The sequence below is a fragment of the Eucyclogobius newberryi genome, unplaced genomic scaffold, assembly GCF_026437365.1.
Source record: "Eucyclogobius newberryi isolate DKJ021-1_F unplaced genomic scaffold, fEucNew1.0.hap1 SCAF_275, whole genome shotgun sequence".
NCBI lineage: Eukaryota > Metazoa > Chordata > Actinopteri > Gobiiformes > Gobiidae > Eucyclogobius > Eucyclogobius newberryi.
The window spans coordinates 70,001-87,105 of NW_027315918.1; the positions used below are offsets into that span (position 1 = coordinate 70,001).

Here is a 17,105-nt window from a genome sequence, read left to right on the forward strand (position 1 = left end):
GGAAAGCCCTGGGTCTGCGAAGAAAAGACAGGGATTCAGACACTACGTGAGTCTTTGCATATAATATGTGCAGAACTTGCATATCGTTTACCAGAACAATATGTTTATTAAGGTAAAATGGTCATTGTGTTGTATAATATATTCATTTATTTTATTAACAGAAGCTCACCTGACAAAGAAGGAAGTGGAACTGGGAAGAAAGGAAGTGTAAGTCCAAATTAAATTATTTTTTATTGGATTTAGTTGTTAAGTCATTTTATGACACTATTTCTTACATTAATGTATAGAAAAAGGCGAATGGCGGGCCCAATGGGTTTTATGGGGAAATCGACTGGGATAGATATGTAAGTAATTCTGGGTCTAAAATTACTTTTTGGAACAATAAATTTGTTGAGTCAGCATTAGTGCAGAGTCCACTGAGCATCTGATCCAGTAATAAAGCTTTTATCTGATCTGTTTAACTATTTGTGTCTGTGTAGGCCTCCCCAGATGTTGATGAAGAGGGTTTCAGCCTTCGGCCCGGTAATGATGGGGACTATATCCTTTCAGCACATTTTGATGTGACAAACTGATGTTGTATTACAATTGTTTAAAACAAGCACAGCTAAATTAGCATCTCAGTTTATCCTTGACAAAGTGTTCACCCGCCTCCAAGGGGAAGCAATTTTTCTCCTCCAGTGACTCAGAGGACGACGAGGACAGCAAGAGAAAGTTCAAGATCAAGATCAAGCCACTGGTGTCAGACAGTGCCAAGTGTTTGCCTCCCTCTATGGACGAGCTCAAAGCCTCAGTGGGGGGCCTGGCGCTCTCTCCATCTCTGGTGAGCACTGACAAGGACACTGTGCGGTTGTTCAGATCACACCAAAACTGTTACAGCTGTCACATGGATACCTCTTTTCAGTCTGACTTTTCCCCCTTTGTGCTTGTGTGTTGCCCCCTTGTAGAGGCGGAGTCCGGTAAGCATGTTGAACTATCAAGATCGACCGCATGGCATGGGGCTTTTTTGTTGGAATAGTTATGTTTCAGTGGTTCTCAAACTGCGATACAGGTAAAAGTGACACAGTCTTGATTTGGTTGGTATTCAAGGGTGTTATGCCTTTCAAGTTAGCTAGCTTTTTTTGATGTGACTGGTCTTGGTATTGACCCGACTTAACCCTTCTTTCAGACCTGGCTGAGCCCTGGTTTACTCCTGGTTGTGTGGTTTCAGTTTCTTTTTTATCTTTTCTCTATTAGATATGAAAAGGTTATTAAACATTTTACCTGGTTAAATACATTTCAAACATATCACACTAAAGCTCATTGAAAGCCATTTACTATATTTTCTGTAGTGATACCTGGATCGAAGCGTTTGAGAAACACTGTTTCCTTTTTTTAAGATCATGTATTGTGTTTGTGCAGAATGTAACAACCACCAACCTTTTTGAGTTTCCTTTGTTGAGCAAATCTCAACTTCTTGCAAAGTTTTAACACTAAACATAACACACCAGAACTGTAAGTGGTGTTATAGCTAATGTTGCACCCTTAACACTTTGCAATGAAAGTAAAGAGGCTCTTGTGCAGTTTTGTTGGTGTCCATTTGACTGATATGTCACTCACTCTCTGACCCAGGTCTGTTCTCTCTTCCCTTTTGCTGGTCTCAGAGACGTAGCCCGGTAAGTTCCCCAAACCATTACTTGGACCATGGCCTCAAAAACAACTCTATGAACATCAGTAAAAGTTTGGTATACAAAGGTATTTAAATTATCACAACGGTTGAAAGCATCACATATGGTACATATTTTATTTTTTTCCTTGGGTTAACTCTTTACGCCACAATTTCTAAAGCATTCGTGTTGTAATCTACCTTATACACTTACTAAACTTACTGTACTTAAATATTTGTTTGTCTTTTCCAGGGACAGATGAAAAGAAATCTATCCTGTAAGTGTTTGATAGACTTTTCTTTCATTAATTACGCAAGAACAATTTTATTTAGATTTATTTCATGTTATTTTAGGCGAGGAGATTGCTAGACCCAGAAGATCCACACCCACCGCTGCCCCCGAGATTCCCATGTATGTATTTATTGGACATTTATTGTTTCAAGAGCAAAGGCATGTTTATCTTTAAATCTTTTTTTATTTTACAGTGACAGGCTATCACAAAATGCCCCTGCATGTTTTGGACTTCCTCCAGAGATCAAATACGCCCGATATGATGGTTTGTCTGATCATACATCAGTGATATTGGCTCATATGATAGTAATTTGTTTCTTCATGTGTAACAGTGGTTCCTGCAGATGCCTGGGGAGAATCTAGACCACATTCTGAATCAGCTTTGAGCCGGAGCTTTCCAACAGGCGGTCAGAGGACTGATCTATCTTATGAAATCAAGTGTATGTTTTATATATTGCTATTTCTAAATATTGTTTTTCTTCACCACAGCTCCACCTCCTCTTCCTCCTAAAAACATTCCTTCTAGAAGTCACTATGGTTATCCATCTGAATGTGTTGGTAGGATAATTCTCCATGCCATTTTCAAATTTAAGAGGTCATGTTTCGCAATAGACCTTAACCGCTTTCTTTTTTGCAGCTGATTTACCAAATGGAAGAGCAGCTCGTAGTTCTGCACCTATTTACCTGAATGTCCTGTCACCTGCGTCCCACCGAGGCTCCCCAGCTCCTGATTTGGACGATGTTTTTGGGCCTTTTGACTGCCCACACCCCAAGGAGGACACGGTGTCTCCCAGATGGGTCACCTTCCCCGAGGACAGACCTCCACCTCCGGATGAACCTGCTCCACCTCCCCCTCCGGAATCGCCTGCCCCGGGAACACCTCTGTCCACCCCATCTACGCCCTGTCTCTCTCCTGGACCACCACCAAACGAGCCCCCACCATCCCCACCACCGCTTTCACCAGGGTCTCCCTTTACCCCCCTGGACTCGCCCCCTTCCATCTTGCTTGGGCCGCCCCCACCAGATGAACCGGCGCCACCTTTACCCCCGAACTTCTCGCCTTGTCATTTACCGCCTATCTGCCTTGATGAGGAGGCCTTGGATGAGGAGGTGCTTCAGTTTGCAGAGTACAGTTGTTCCCCTGCGCCCACCAGCCCTGTGCCCCCCCTCCCAGTGGAATGGAGGCACCGCACCGCAGTGACCTCTCCATTGGTCACGAGTGGGAAAGGGACTCCTGAAGGGTCATTCTTGAGAGATGATTTTCCAGACATTGTGGGTTCACCCCGAGAACTAACTCCCATTTTTAGGAGCACCCCACCCCCTCTTCCTCCCACCACCTACAGATCCATCATGTCTTCCCCTGGGCCTCACTCCAGCAGCAGTGAGTACTACGCTTTATCTCTGGCATGTCTACACTGTACTTTGAACAGAATATACTTTACAGATTGGTACACTTAGCTATTTAAGCTTAGGTTAAGTCAGCAAACACTGAAGCAGCCTTTAAATCCAAACAAATTATCCTTTTCTCAATAATACTCTTAAATTGTGATATGTATAGTATATGTATGTATGTATATACAGTGCATATGTATATATTATGTGGGGGTGTGTCTGTATTTGTATGATATATCTATATTATTTGGTTCTATACATGTTTTTTTTAAATCATATGTTGTTTCCTAAATTTGTGTTGGCTGGATTTTATTTTGTGAAAACCTTTGAAACTTTGTTAATTATTATTATTATTTTGTATCATCCAAACAAAACAAAAAAGTGTAGAAAGCTCTTCTCTATGTAATCAACGTTTAACTAAATTAAAAGGCTGTGTGTCCATCTCAGGTCCCTCATCTCCAGCTCGCTCAGTCACACCTCAGTCTTGGGGCAGTCCCGTCCCACCACCTCCTCCTCCTCGACCGTCCTCTCGTCCCAAGCTTCCTCCGGGGAAACCCTTCTCAGACCTTGTATGTGGTCAAAGCTATGAACTCTTTATTGTTGTGTATAAAATGATCCTCATCCTCAGGATGTGTTGTTTTTCCAGAGTCGGTCCTACAGTCCTCCTGTTTCCAGCAGCCCTCCACCTTTCGCGCCTCTGGCCAGAGCAGAGAGTTCTTCCTCCATCTCCTCCATTACCTCACACAGTGCAGCATCCACCCCGACCCTAGGGATACATACAGGTGCCTATGGACTCTGCAGTTTGTGTTCAGACAGCTGTTGTCATCATCTTTTTTGTTTCACCTATTTGTCTTTATCATTGACACACCTTCACCACTCCTCCCTGTCCATTCATGTTTTTTTCTCCTCATGTCTCCTGCTTAGAGGCATCTCAGCCTCTGGTGTGGTTTGACCATGGCAGGTTCTATTTAGCTTTTGAAGGTGAGCTGATCCAGATACTCTGTATGACTGCGGGTGCATGACCTGGAAGTACATCCCTTCCACACCCTTTCTGCTTGAAGTAGTTAAGTTTAGAATAACATTAATTAGAAAATGTGCAGTACTTTTTGCCACGCATGACATATATATTACACACGTGTTTAAGTATATGTACTTTTGTGTGCCTCAGGGTGTTCCAGAGGGCCCAGTCCACTGACCATGGGACCACAGGACACTCTACCAGTGGCAGCCGCCTTCACAGAAACAATAAATGCCTACTTCAAAGGCGCTGACCCCAGCAAGTAAGGCCACACTTTTAAACACCGGAATACAAATGAATAATATTTTATTACTTTCATTGATTATTTTATTGACAATAGTTGTTAACTTGTGTCTGTGCTAGATGTGTTGTGAAGATCACAGGAGAGATGGTTCTGTCATTTCCTGCGGGTATTACCCGGCATTTTGCAAGTCACCCAACTCAACCTACTCTCTCTTTTAATATGATCAACTATAATCGATTAGAGCAAGTCCTACCTAACCCACAACTGCTGTGCTGGTAAGAAAATAACAAACATTTATAATAACAATACAATCACATAGAGTTGACTATGGATCAATTATGTTTTATGTTGTAGTGAGTCTTTAACACAAAGCACAAACATTAAGGAGTTCTCGGTCAATATGCCAAACTTGATGAGCCATCTGAAGAAGATTGCAGAGCAGAAACCGCAGGCGACATACTACAATGTGGATATGATCAAATATCAAGTATGTCTATGGAAATCTTTCACGTCCTAAGTTTAGAAGATAATTGCGAAACCTGTAACTTTTCTGCGTGCTCATCAGGTGTCAGCTGAGGGCATCCAGTCGACTCCTCTGAACTTAGCCGTGAGCTGGAGATGTGATTCCAACTCCACCGACCTCAGAATAGACTACAAATACAACACTGGGGCTATGGCGGCCCCTGCTCCTTTACACAACATAATTTTTGTGGTCCCAGTGGAGGGAGGCATTGCCAAACTCCAGACCATGATCCCTCCTGCCACATGGTGAGTTTATCCTCCTTAAACTTTGTACAAACTAAAATCTAAAAATATATTTCTAATTATTTTCTCTAAAGGATTCCAATGCCACAGACCATACAGTGGAAGATCCCTAGTCTTTCTCATAGATCTGAAAATGGAGGTATCTATCATATAATTGAAAGTATTTCATATGATAAACTATACAAATGTGCATAAAACAAGTGATTCTGTGTTCTTAGGTGTGGGGGCTTTACTGGGACGTTTCCAGATGGCAGAGGGGCCGTGTAAGCCCTCACAACTGTCTGTTCAGTTCAGCTCTGAGGGCAGCACTCTTTCAGGGTGCGACATCCAGCTGGTGGGGTCTGGATACAGGCTATCATTGGTCAAAAAGAGATTTGCAGCAGGTCAGTTTAGACACTAAATACATGCTTAAATGTTGTGTCCTAATTCAGCACTGATAGTTATACATATTGTTCTGCCATAAGTGAAGTATTGACTCCCACTATTATCATTTGGCAGGTACACATGTCATAAAAATAAGTCTCTAGTCTTGGTTTAGCGTTATTTTCTATTTGTTGGACGGAGTATTTATTAATTTAAATAAACTAAGCGTATTGTCTAACTTATTGATTCTGAAGACGCCTTTCCTGTTTTTTGTCTTTGCAGGAAAATATTTGGCAGATAAATAACAGAATGGATCATGGATGAATCACTGGCTTTTGACTGTGAACACTTGGAGATAAATATCTCGATGCATTTTAATCAACATCTTTAGCAGCTGTTTAACATGTTGTTTTAACACAATACTACAAAACACTTCAATAGATTATGCAAGTAAATACAGATGATTAGTTTTGTGCACATGGAACACTTGGAGTCAAATGTAAGTACATCCACTTATTTTTTAGGTCTTGTGGATTTGTGGATTCATGCAGTGATCCAGCCTTATTTCTCAGTTTGTTTTGTCTAACCTGTTGTCTTTGCACTGTAAAAAAAAAAACAATGTGAATAGATTATAATAAAGTATGTGAAACAATCTTAAACAAGGTGGAAACTGATAGAAAATGTTAGAAATTTGTAGCATAAGGTTACTTTGCTGTTGTTTATTTACACTGCCATTGCCAGATCGTTTTGGCATTTTGTTCCAGCAGTTGCGCTCCCTCAAATGTGAAGGGACTAATAAAGATGCTGCCGCAGCCTGCCCTGTACTAAGGCAGTGTTTTATCCATAGTGAAACATTACCAATATGGGATTGTGCAATGATGAGTGTTGATGACTGTGTTTTGTTAATATAATACTGTATGACAGAAGTGCTAAAAGTTGGACTGTTGTATTTATCTGAAATGGCCTTAAATGTTTGCGGTGCCATAAAGTTGAGGTAGGACGGAGCTTTAAGAAACTAATTGTAAAAGAAAGACAGCTGACACATTTTAAAGTTGCCTTTGACACTTCTGACTGCAAGATGGTTGAGAGGCATACAGAACTACTATATAGTATTCATATTTAATTTATTTTCTTCTTTTTCCACCATGTTCAGTAATCTTGTTTTCTGATAGCAATATAAAACTGTGTAAAAAGTGTATATAAAATCTCTTTTACAGGAAATATGGGTCTATAATTGTTTTGTTTTTGAATTGGTGTCAGGTCTTCATTTACCTCTGCACCCCATTTTGTTGGGCATGTGATTTTTTTGTCCAGAAGTGTTGCCACTGATTGACTCCCAAATAGTGCTGCATGAAATGTGCATATTTACAATTACACAAAACAATTTCCCCACAAAATAAATCTATCAGGTAATGCTATGCTATGAGACGGCTTTGTCTTGTCCTATCACCCATGTTTTGTCATTAATGTGACATTCAAACTGAGATGAAAAATGTGTTCGATTCAAATGAAAAACAATAGCACTTCATGTTTTGCAGTTGGTGGTGTCAGTCTCACAATTGGGCAATTGGATTAAAAACTAATGTGTCATTATCGTAATCACAGACAACAATTGATGTGTAACACTTTTTGTCTTTATGAAGTAAAGTGGCATTTTTCCAAATGAAAGATTCAAATCATTGTTTTCTTTCAAGCACATGGATGATTTTATTAGCCTTATTAGTGTGACTCCTCTACACATTGTATGATTGGTGTATTTTTTTTACAATTTAGTTATTTTATGTTAAGTGGACACATGATATGCAATCATTTCATGTAAATTTCCCATCCAAAGATTTGAAGTATAGTTATATATTTAAAAAAGTCATTGTAATGTAAAACCTGTTTTCCTTGATAATAAAGAGATATGAAATATGACCTCTTGTCCTCCATTCCTTATATCCATGCCAATGTGTTTATTATTTACAATTATTCAGTAATACTTCTTCACTGCTCACGCAAGTGCACGAAACCACGTAAAACGTGAACCCTCCCACTGGGAGAGTTACCATGACAACATAACGCTCAACTGATACTACCCTTTACATGCATTTCATCTCTAACCAGCAACATAAAGGTGCGTTATTTTGGCTATTATTGAATCGTTTCCCAGATGCTAAGAGGCAAAAATAAACTAATCGTTGAACAATCTTTAGTCAGGTTTCACTTTACATCGTAAACACGTTAGTTCAGCTAGTTTAATAGTTTGCGACATTTTGGTTTAGCTTTAGTTTAGGGCTGATGGTGCTTTAAAGTTGATCTTCATGTTTCCACTTAAAGCTCGTCATGTCGGACCTGGTCAAAGACAGAGCTCTGAAGAGAGAGAAGAAGCGTCTCTCTGACGCTGGACACAGACCCAAAGCTTGGCCTAAGGAGTAAGTCTAACACGTGCTCTGCATTAACACTGTGGAATAACAGACTGTTTCCACGTTTGCACAAGCAAATCTGTACCATTTATGTTTATATTTTTGATAGTGGTTCCTGATATATATATAAAATAAAAACTTCTTCTTCGTGATTTTCTTGTAACCATCCATAGCTCCTTAAGCACTGTGTCAAATGTGGAGGAGCCCTTACATCATGACGACACTCGACTACCTACTGAAAACACATATCAACTAGGTCTGCTGTCATTTAAATTGTCTGTCATTGTTTTAATTTATGATGATGAGCTGTTGTAAAATATATAAAATGAAGGCAACAATATATCTGTGTTTTATGTTTCCATTGCAGGACCTTATAAGCGTCACTCAGTACCTGTAATCACTGAAATACTGAAGGATGTGCTCACTTGTTATCTCCAGCATGAAACGTATGAAGCGGAGTGGTCTCGACAAATGACAAAAACATTATGTGAGGTAAGTCAAATAAGTGAATGGTACAGAAATGTAGAAATGACTTGATGTGTATATAGTCTGATTGCTGTCACATGTTGTCACAGGTGATCAGAGCACGTGTAAAGGAGCTAATGATCCCACGATATAAGACTGTTGTTGTAGTTAATATTGGACAACTTAGTGGACAGGGCATGCAGATCAGCAGCCGTTGCCTCTGGGACGCAACCAATGACACTTTTGCCACCTATTCTTTCAAAAACAGCTCTTTGTTTGGTTTGGCAATTGTGTATGCTGTATATGTTGAGTAAGTGTCACGTATAAAAGTTATTATTGGAGCATTTTTTTATGTAATTGTACAAAGAACTCAGAAACAACATGTGATTTTGTTTTTACTAACTAAATATATCAAATAAATCACATTTAACAAACAATTTGGTGATCCTTAAAGCTCATTGGGATGTGCTCTTTCAGCAGAGTAGACTTAGGTCACTCTTTTGACAGCCTACATCGCAGCACTCTGTTACTAAGGCTTGGTGTTGGTCCCTCCGTTGGCGATTCATAGTCTTCAAAACTTCTGTGCTTAAAGGATTTCCCGCTGTGATCCCTGTAATTAGACAGTGGCTTAAAGGAGCATCATGCAAGTTTTCTGATGGACAGTCCATCACCTACTTGTCTCATGAACATGTCAATGCTTTGTCTGCAATTTTCCACAGAATTACCATTAACATATCTATCTTGCATTTATTCAATTACAGGCATTGTTAATTTTATGTTTATGTAATTCTGTGGAACGTTCCAGGCAAAACTACATCTACAACAAGGAAAAGAAGGTGTTGAACCCTCTTTGTGGGCCTTTAACTTGTAACAGTTTTGTTCTTGAACTTAGAATTTTGATCACAATAATGATAGAAATGATGTTACCTCTGAGGAGTGCTCCATCCTCTGTCATCAGTCTCTTCCACCTGGAGCCTCCACATGTGAAAACCAGCGCCCGCAAAAAGGCTCGTCCGCACAAACGCAGAGTGTTTGCATTATTCTGGCTCTCAATCTGTGCCACACACAGTAAGCACAGCAGAACCCCCACGAATGCAGACCTCATTGAAATCAAAAAGTCTGTCTTTGAATGTTGAGATGAATGTGATATTTTGTGAAATCCTCAGCCCAGCCTTCTCTTTTATAGACCTGCAAGGGGTGTCTTTCTGGTAAGACAGCCGGAAATATATTCTGGTATCAGGGATAATTGTCATTTACATTCAGATACGGATATTTTTCTGCCCATTTGGCATATGTGTGGGAATCAAAATACTCACTGATTGACCTAAATGTCCTGAGAAAATTCCCATCTCAATGTTAAGCATAGATGTTTTTATTGTCAACGATAAGAAATGTGTTTACTTAAGGATTACTGTAAATGTGCTTTCCACCACAAGTGGTCATCTGAGTGGTAACATAGTGCACTGTGGCCATATCACACAAATAAATCAGTGATTACCTGCACATGTGAGTGTTATCTAACACTCATTACCAGCACTTTTTTAAAATATCAAAAGGACATAGAACCATTGACTTTATATCATGGAAACTCCGACATACAATAAATATATTCACGACATTCACGTGAATAAGCATCAAACTATGTTAATTTGTTCCACGGTTTATAATGAAGATGTATCTACATGTTTATATTTTTATACATGTATTATTATAATCATTCACCAAACGTTTAGCGTTTGTAGTGCTTGCGTTGCGGAGGGGGCGGGGCTGGACATCCGGGTCTTTCCTGACCCCTGACGTGAACCCGTAGGATTGCAAACATGGCGGAGGTAAGAAAGTGAAATAAATAATTGCAAAAATACATTTATTGGACAACATATCTTTCATCGACATAGTTTTAATGCGTTTAACTGTAGTTATAATAAATCTAGTCACAGATGCGCTGATTCCAATATTATAATGTGTAATGTTTTGAAACAACTCAGTTAAATAAACTTCGGGGTTGGCTAATCTTGCTCCGCTAGCCAATGTTCCTGCGGCATTAATGATATTTCCCCTCGACTGCTTGAACAACTGCAAAGCTTCGACACAAATCTGCTCATTTTGGATGTTGTCTCTTCTTATTAACAAAGGGTGTGGTTATTGAGTATATTTTGATAGCTACGATTGTTTAATACAATCATGTCCAAAAGAAGCTAGCGTTGTACAAGGAGCGACCCCCTCAAACTTGTCATCTTATGGAGCCTAGTTGAAAATAAACTTTGTTAATGTGCACGTTGACGGTTTAGCTGATATAATCGGTGCATCATTGTAAAGACCGTCTCAATGAGGACCAGAGTGTTGCATTATGATCCTAGAGTCTTTGTTCTGTCTTTAGTCTTTGCTTTAAGTCAGGCGCGCTTTTTTTTTCACCCAAGAGGACATCCCGCTGTCCTCAGTCCACTATTGTTTACACTCATATGCGCATTCTACACTATGTGAACTGTGAACATTGTTTTAATGACACTTTTTGTCTTGCAGTCCTCCTTTGGTAATTTGAGCCCAGGTAAATTATGATTTATTCTTGTTGATCAGAGATTTATGGTGTCGAAGAGTTTAATATTTTTCTTTACCTAGAACATATTGGAACATATTACATGTTTAAAAAATATATAATATATGCATGTCTATATAATAGATGATAGCATTTATCTCTTTTATTTTCAAATGAATCACAGGAGGTTCAGCAGGTTCCGATGACCATGATTTCGACCCGTCGGCAGACATGCTCGTGCATGACTTTGATGACGAGAGAACCCTGGAAGAAGAGGAGATGATGGAGACAACTGATGAAGCCAATGCCAATGAAATCGATGACCTTGCACGGGTACAAAACACCAAAAAAATTATATTCTTAAGACTTTCTTTTTGTGATCTGGGGTATTTCTCCTCTTCTGCCTGCGCAAATGTGTTTCTAAATAATTAGCATGTTTTCAATTAGGCAGCTATTGTAAACATGAGATGCAAAAAAGTTTATCATATTATATTACTGACATAACAAGCTGCTCTGTTTTGTTGTTATTATTTTACATAGGAAGGAGAGATGCCAATTCATGAGTTACTAAGCATGTATGGTTATGGAGGCGGTTCACCTGCAGAAGATGATGAAGAGGAGGATGAAGACCCTGAGGAAGAAGAAGATGATGATGAAGAGGACGAGGATGAGGACATGGACAATGATGAGAGCAGCAGGAGTACCGGAGAGCTCAAACGAACCGGGGTATGAGCAGAAAGAATATATATATATTAGGGCAATGTATTGATCAATTATTTCAGCATCTTGGGGAGTTCGTAGTAGTAGTAGTCAAGCAATACCTGTATATGTATTAACTGAAGCGATACTTGTTCTACTAAGCTTTATCCTTAATTTACTTACTTACCGTGGCTTGCAAAATTATTCGTTCTCCGGGAACTTTCCCACCTTTTGTCATGTCACATTTTTTGTGAAAGAGGCAACTCAAAACGGGAATTGTGAAGTGAAAAAAGCATGCGCAAGCGAGCGCCGCGGTGCCCGAACACAGTGATCTTAATACCTGGCGGCATCTTTTGGGCATTGCGGTGACCCGCCATGCCAAAACCTCTCGGCGAGAACACTGCATTCCATGGTAGCTCTGGCTTTATGTTTAGGATCGTTGTCCTTCTGAAGTTGAACTTCTGCCCCAGTCTTAAGTCTTCTGCAGACCCCAACAGGTTTTTTTCCAGGATTGCTCTGTATTTGACTCCATCCATCTTCTCATCCACTCAGCAGCTTCCCTGTGCCTGCTGAAGAAAAGCAGCCCCACCAGACACCAGAGCACCTTCTTCCACATGTTTGCGGTGTCACTCACATGGCTTCTGAAAACTTCTTATGGCTATGCAATAGTGGCTTCTTCTTGTCACTCTTACCTAAAGGCCAGATTTGTGAAGTGCACAACTAATAATTCCCTGTCCTCCTGAACGCTGGATCTCTGCAGCTCCTCCAGATTTACCATGGGCCTCTTGGCTGCATCTTTGATCAGTGCTCTTCTTGTTTGGCCTGTAAGTTTCTGGATGATGAATTGAGCATTTCTCCGTGAGATATTCAAAGCTTGGGAAATCTTTGTATAACCTAAACCTACTTTAAATTTCTCCAACTTTCTCCCTGACCTGTCTGTTGTGTTCCTTGGACTTCCTGTTTGCTCCTTAACATTATCTTGAACTTCTGTGGCCTTCACAGACAAGCTGCATTTATACTGAGATAAGATCACGCACAGGACGACTCTATTGACTCATTAGGTCAACATTCAATCTGTCTGCAATCATCAAGCAGAAAGTCAAAGACAGCAATTCATCGTACTCTGGTATTAAGAGGCTGAATACTTTTGCATGCTGCACTTTTCGTTTTTTTTATTTTTATTGATCTGTTTGGAAATCATGTACAATTTTCCTTCTGCTTCGCATTGTTTGCTGCTTTGTGTTGCTCTTTCACAAAAAATGCCAATAACATTATCTAACTTTAGGCGTGAAGTGACAAAATGAACAAAAACTTTTGCAAGTCCTAGAACTGAACAATGCAAATGATTAATATTTGGTATGAGAAGTAGCACTTCTCCTTCTCATACCAAATATTAATATATTTTCTACACATTATAAAAATATTTGTTTTGAAGATATAGAAAATTAACAATAGTATGTAATCTATACAATGACATAACAAGCTTTCACACACACACACACACACACACAAATTATAATTTATAATTGACAGTGGGTACGGAAAGTATTCAGATCCCTTTAATTGCAGCAATTTGCCAAAATAAAAAGTTAATTTTATTTCTCATTAATGTTCACTCAGCACCCGTCTTGATAGAAAAAACTAAAAGGCCCTTTTCTCTGTATTGAGTAGAAGCACCATTCTGAGCTAGTACAGCCATGAGTCTTGAAACGATGCAACAAGTTTTTCACACCTGGATTTGGGGATCCTCTGCCATTCTTGCAGATCTTCTCCAGTTCCATCATTTGGATGATGCCACCAACATGTTTCACTGTTTGACTGTATTGGCAGGTGATGAGCAGTGTCTGGTTTTCTCCACACACTGCTTAGAATTAATGCCAAAAAGTGGAACTTTCTCCCATCTCCCTTCTGCATCTCTGGAGCTCAGCCACAAAGATCTTTGGGTTCTGCTTTGCCTCTCTCACCAAGGCTCTTCTCCCACCATTGCTCAGTTTGGCTGAATGGCCAGGTCTAGGAAGAGTTCAGGTCGTCCCTAACGTCTTTCATTTAAGGAATATGGAGTTCCACTGTGCTCTTAGGAACCTTGAGTGCTGCAGAATTCTTTTGTAACCTTGGTCAAATCTGTGCCATGCCACAATTCTGTCTCGGAGCTTCTTGGCCAGTTCCTTGGACCTCATGATTCTCATTTGCGCTGACATTGTGAGCTGTAGGTCTTACATACACAGGTGTGAGCCTTTCCTAAGCCATGGGACTTAAAGATGAGTGTGACCAGCAAAATATCTACATTTCAGGTTTTTTCTGTCAAGATGGGGTACTGAGTGTACATTAACTGAATTAAAGTGAGGATTAAATTAACTTTTTTGATTTTAGCAAATGGCTGCAATGAAACAAAGGGTGAAAAATGGAAAGAGGGCCGAGTACTTTCCATACCCACTGTTGTTTTGTCAGCATCGCCCACCCAAAACTGGCAAAAAAATAAAAATGAATACCTGTATCTGTACATTTGTAGGGTGAGTGCCTGAAAAACTCCACTGGCGAAGAGGCGCAGACGACTCCTGAGGGTCGCACACGCCCCATCAGATCACTAGGCACAGCAGAACTTATTCGTCCTCAGAAGTACTTTGATAGTATGTATTGTAATTTTTTAATTTAGTGCAATTGTTGTTTTTTGCATTTTAATAAAAAAGATGCAAATCTGTGGCTTTAGATAATAATGATATTGAAGAAGAATCTGACGAAGATGAGGACTATGTTCCTTCTGAGGATTGGAAAAAGGTTTGAGGTCCTACGTTATACTACATATAATTGATGTGTAATGCATGAATTGGAGGTCGGGTTTCTGTTTAATATTTTTCCTTTATTAATTTTTTTAATTATTATTAACAGGAAATTATGGTTGGTTCTATGTATCAAGCAGAAACTCCTGCTGGGCTGTGCAAATATAAAGAGAATGAGAAAGGTAAGAGCATATAGAATGTATAGTGTAGTCTGCTGAACTCTATGCAATCTCTCCATATAATTGTCCAATTTTCTTTGATATTTTAAATGTTTTCTAGTTTATGAAAATGATGACCAGCTTCTGTGGAACCCAGAGTGTCTGCCTGAGAACAAAGTAGTTGAGTTTTTGTCCGAGGCGTCCAAGCGGACCGGAGAGGAGAAGGGAGTGGATGCCATTCCAGAAGGATCTCACATCAAAGACAATGAACAAGTAAGATCACAGAATTTATGCTTGTACCATTTCTATTAGATTTATTTGCAAACCAATGTTTGATTTTCATTAGGCTTTATATGAACTGGTGAAGTGTGACTTTGATACAGAGGAAGCTTTAAGGAGGCTGAGGTTTAATGTCAAAGCAGCTAGAGGTAAGTATTACACATTTTCTTTCCCATCTTAATTCAAACTGTTGAAAGTAAATTGTCACTTCTCATATTCTGATGAACAGAAGAACTCTCAGTCTGGACAGAGGAAGAATGTCGACATTTTGAACAGGGATTGAAAACATACGGGAAAGATTTTCATTCAATACAGGCCAACAAGGTAACTTGTGCAAATATTTCATTGTCTTCTGACTACAGGCTGTTGGGGGGGGGGGGGGGGGGGGGGGGGACTCACTGTTTTGTATTGATAATAGTTTAAAATATATGACTGGTTAATTTTGAATTAAATCTTTCAGGTGAGAACTAGGTCTGTAGGAGATTGTGTGGCCTTTTATTACATGTGGAAGAAGTCTGAGCGCTATGATTTCTTTGCACAGCAAACCAGACTTGGAAAAAGGAAATACAACCTTCACCCAGGTGTCACGTAAGTTTACCTCCACACACATGTATTCACATTTTTTTGGTTGATGATTGTTGCAAATATTGGGCCGCTAATGAAAAAGGTGAATCTATTTCCAGAGATTACATGGACAGATTGTTGGATGAAACAGAAAGTGCTACATCCAGTCGAGCAGCGTCGCCTCCACCTGCCACGTCTGGGGGCAGCACGAGTCATTCTGAGAAAGAAGATGGCAGTGGTCACAATGGTGGGTCTACAGAAAGTCTTGGTTTGGTTTTGAATTTTGCAAATCTAAATCCGTTCTCATCACATTCTCAGGTGTTGCAAACCACAATTCAAGCCACTCGGTGGATGGTGCCCAATTCTCTGCGGCACATCAAGTGAAACCTGATCTGCTCCTGTCTAATGGTCCTTCTTCTCTATCAGTTTTGGTGGCACGTCCTCATGTTTTAGAAAACTCCAATGGCTGCAACCAGACCAATGCTCCCATCCATGACCATAATGGTTCTCTGGAACCGACATTAGAGCACTCCACTGCAGATCCAGCTCTGGAGATTGAGAAACCAGCCAAAAGATGTCGAACTGAAGCGGAGCATTTGCCTTGTCATGACATGGAGTCATCAAATGCCCAGGAAAACTGAAATCAATTCTGTGTACGAGACATTGACATGGATTTGTTGCTATATTGTTGATATCTTGGGAGGGCAAATTAGAACTGAAGCAGAAGGACTTTAAAAAGGTCATTAACTCTTTCGACCAAGGCCCTCCACCCTCTTCATTTACTGGCTGCCTGAGAAGCTCATCCCAAAGCGCCACACAGCGACCACATTCTGCACATCTTCCATCTTCTTTCCCCATGTTGGACTCTGCCAAGAACCTCTGGCTTCTATTTGTACACTTAAAATCTCCCAATATTTTTATACTGAAGAGATATTTATATTTTTTAACATAAAATATATGATGGTTCACTACCCAAGCCATTTAACCATTTGATGAAACAGAATCTGTTGAAAATGAACTTCAAAATGTGCTTAACTTAACAAAAGCAAGCAAGGCAAGGACTATCGCAGCTAGCAGTCGCACTTTGATAAGATTGTTCCTCTGGAGTGCAAGTGAAACCCAGCAGAACTTTGCCACTCCTTGACTTGTAATGAACTGTACATTACCTGATCTCATAATAAACCAGCAGGTTTGTTTGTATAAAGACTGACATCAGTGATGTCTTGTTTTATTAACTCATGTCAAAGATTGCTGTATTTTTGAATTTTCATAGTCTGTCAGTTTGTTTTTACTAGACAGAAAGTCTGTTTTTTAATGTAAACATTGCATACATTTCTTACCTTAAGCAGTTGGTGCATTTTTTTTTATAACCATTTGCTTGTATGTACCATTGTCTTGTTGCCTTTGTATGCCATGCTTTTCATAATCTGTTGCGGAGATGGATACATCATTCCAAATGTCTTTCTATCAGCAGCGGTTTGCCCTCAGATCATGTTCTGCTTCTTTGTG

At 39.8% G+C, this 17,105-nt stretch overlaps 4 protein-coding genes across 8 annotated transcripts in view; 3 read left to right on the forward strand and 1 right to left on the reverse strand.

The window, feature by feature from the left end:
- The window catches only part of LOC140372681 (SH3-containing GRB2-like protein 3-interacting protein 1), a 9,722-nt gene extending 2,091 nt beyond the window's left edge, over positions 1-7,631 (forward strand). Inside the window, exons 2-24 of one of the 4 annotated variants that reach the window (XM_072459783.1) lie at positions 1-46; positions 162-207; positions 288-344; positions 480-537; positions 645-820; positions 945-956; positions 1,641-1,652; positions 1,896-1,920; positions 1,997-2,054; positions 2,129-2,199; positions 2,267-2,341; positions 2,424-2,492; positions 2,572-3,315; positions 3,774-3,895; positions 3,973-4,108; positions 4,251-4,307; positions 4,495-4,606; positions 4,708-4,863; positions 4,943-5,075; positions 5,154-5,356; positions 5,428-5,492; positions 5,572-5,736; positions 5,999-7,631. The exon at positions 1-46 is cut by the window's left edge and continues 18 nt beyond it. In XM_072459783.1, coding sequence (XP_072315884.1) covers positions 1-46; positions 162-207; positions 288-344; positions 480-537; positions 645-820; positions 945-956; positions 1,641-1,652; positions 1,896-1,920; positions 1,997-2,054; positions 2,129-2,199; positions 2,267-2,341; positions 2,424-2,492; positions 2,572-3,315; positions 3,774-3,895; positions 3,973-4,108; positions 4,251-4,307; positions 4,495-4,606; positions 4,708-4,863; positions 4,943-5,075; positions 5,154-5,356; positions 5,428-5,492; positions 5,572-5,736; positions 5,999-6,021 — 2,621 coding nt within the window. In that variant the 3' untranslated portion in view covers positions 6,022-7,631. Of the gene's footprint in view, positions 47-161; positions 208-287; positions 345-479; positions 538-628; positions 821-944; positions 957-1,102; positions 1,653-1,895; positions 1,921-1,996; positions 2,055-2,128; positions 2,200-2,266; positions 2,342-2,423; positions 2,493-2,571; positions 3,316-3,773; positions 3,896-3,972; positions 4,109-4,250; positions 4,308-4,494; positions 4,607-4,707; positions 4,864-4,942; positions 5,076-5,153; positions 5,357-5,427; positions 5,493-5,571; positions 5,737-5,998 lie in introns of those variants that run through there. The other 3 variants (XM_072459780.1, XM_072459781.1, XM_072459782.1) reach the window with 3 other exon arrangements.
- Positions 7,632-7,754: 123 nt separating this feature from the next.
- On the forward strand, positions 7,755-9,023 carry LOC140372683 (dynein light chain Tctex-type 5-B-like). The gene is made up of 5 exons (XM_072459784.1): positions 7,755-7,832; positions 8,036-8,130; positions 8,295-8,377; positions 8,489-8,613; positions 8,697-9,023. The coding sequence occupies exons 2-5, from the start codon at positions 8,042-8,044 to the stop codon at positions 8,898-8,900; spliced, it is 501 nt and encodes a 166-aa protein (XP_072315885.1). The 5' UTR covers positions 7,755-7,832; positions 8,036-8,041; the 3' UTR covers positions 8,901-9,023.
- On the reverse strand, positions 8,938-9,750 carry LOC140372684 (relaxin-like). The gene is made up of 2 exons (XM_072459785.1): positions 9,514-9,750; positions 8,938-9,196 (listed from the first exon to the last, which is right to left on the reverse strand). The coding sequence occupies exons 1-2, from the start codon at positions 9,689-9,691 to the stop codon at positions 9,060-9,062; spliced, it is 315 nt and encodes a 104-aa protein (XP_072315886.1). The 5' UTR covers positions 9,692-9,750; the 3' UTR covers positions 8,938-9,059.
- Positions 9,751-10,354: 604 nt separating this feature from the next.
- LOC140372687 (mesoderm induction early response protein 1-like) lies at positions 10,355-16,806 on the forward strand. 2 transcript variants are annotated; one of them, XM_072459787.1, is made up of 13 exons: positions 10,355-10,415; positions 11,107-11,131; positions 11,304-11,452; positions 11,660-11,845; positions 14,328-14,445; positions 14,526-14,593; positions 14,705-14,777; positions 14,875-15,026; positions 15,100-15,181; positions 15,262-15,356; positions 15,493-15,620; positions 15,716-15,843; positions 15,915-16,806. In XM_072459787.1, the coding sequence occupies exons 1-13, from the start codon at positions 10,407-10,409 to the stop codon at positions 16,235-16,237; spliced, it is 1,536 nt and encodes a 511-aa protein (XP_072315888.1). In that variant the 5' UTR covers positions 10,355-10,406; the 3' UTR covers positions 16,238-16,806. The 2 variants fall into 2 exon arrangements, with proteins under 2 accessions (XP_072315888.1, XP_072315889.1); XM_072459788.1 differs by having other exon boundaries at positions 15,574-15,620.
- Positions 16,807-17,105: the final 299 nt, after the last annotated feature.

Coding starts and splice junctions, on each gene's coding strand:
- LOC140372683 (XM_072459784.1), top strand. CDS start 8,042: ATGTCGGACCTGGTCAAAGACAGAGCTCTGAAGAGAGAGAAGAAGCGT. Junction 8,378..8,488: donor TGAAAACACATATCAACTAG/GTCTGCTGTCAT, acceptor TTTCCATTGCAG/GACCTTATAAGCGTCACTCA. Junction 8,614..8,696: donor TGACAAAAACATTATGTGAG/GTAAGTCAAATA, acceptor ATGTTGTCACAG/GTGATCAGAGCACGTGTAAA.
- LOC140372684 (XM_072459785.1), bottom strand. CDS start 9,691: ATGAGGTCTGCATTCGTGGGGGTTCTGCTGTGCTTACTGTGTGTGGCA. Junction 9,197..9,513: donor GGATGGAGCACTCCTCAGAG/GTAACATCATTT, acceptor GTCTAATTACAG/GGATCACAGCGGGAAATCCT.
- LOC140372687 (XM_072459787.1), top strand. Junction 15,182..15,261: donor TAATGTCAAAGCAGCTAGAG/GTAAGTATTACA, acceptor TCTGATGAACAG/AAGAACTCTCAGTCTGGACA. Junction 15,357..15,492: donor ATTCAATACAGGCCAACAAG/GTAACTTGTGCA, acceptor TAAATCTTTCAG/GTGAGAACTAGGTCTGTAGG.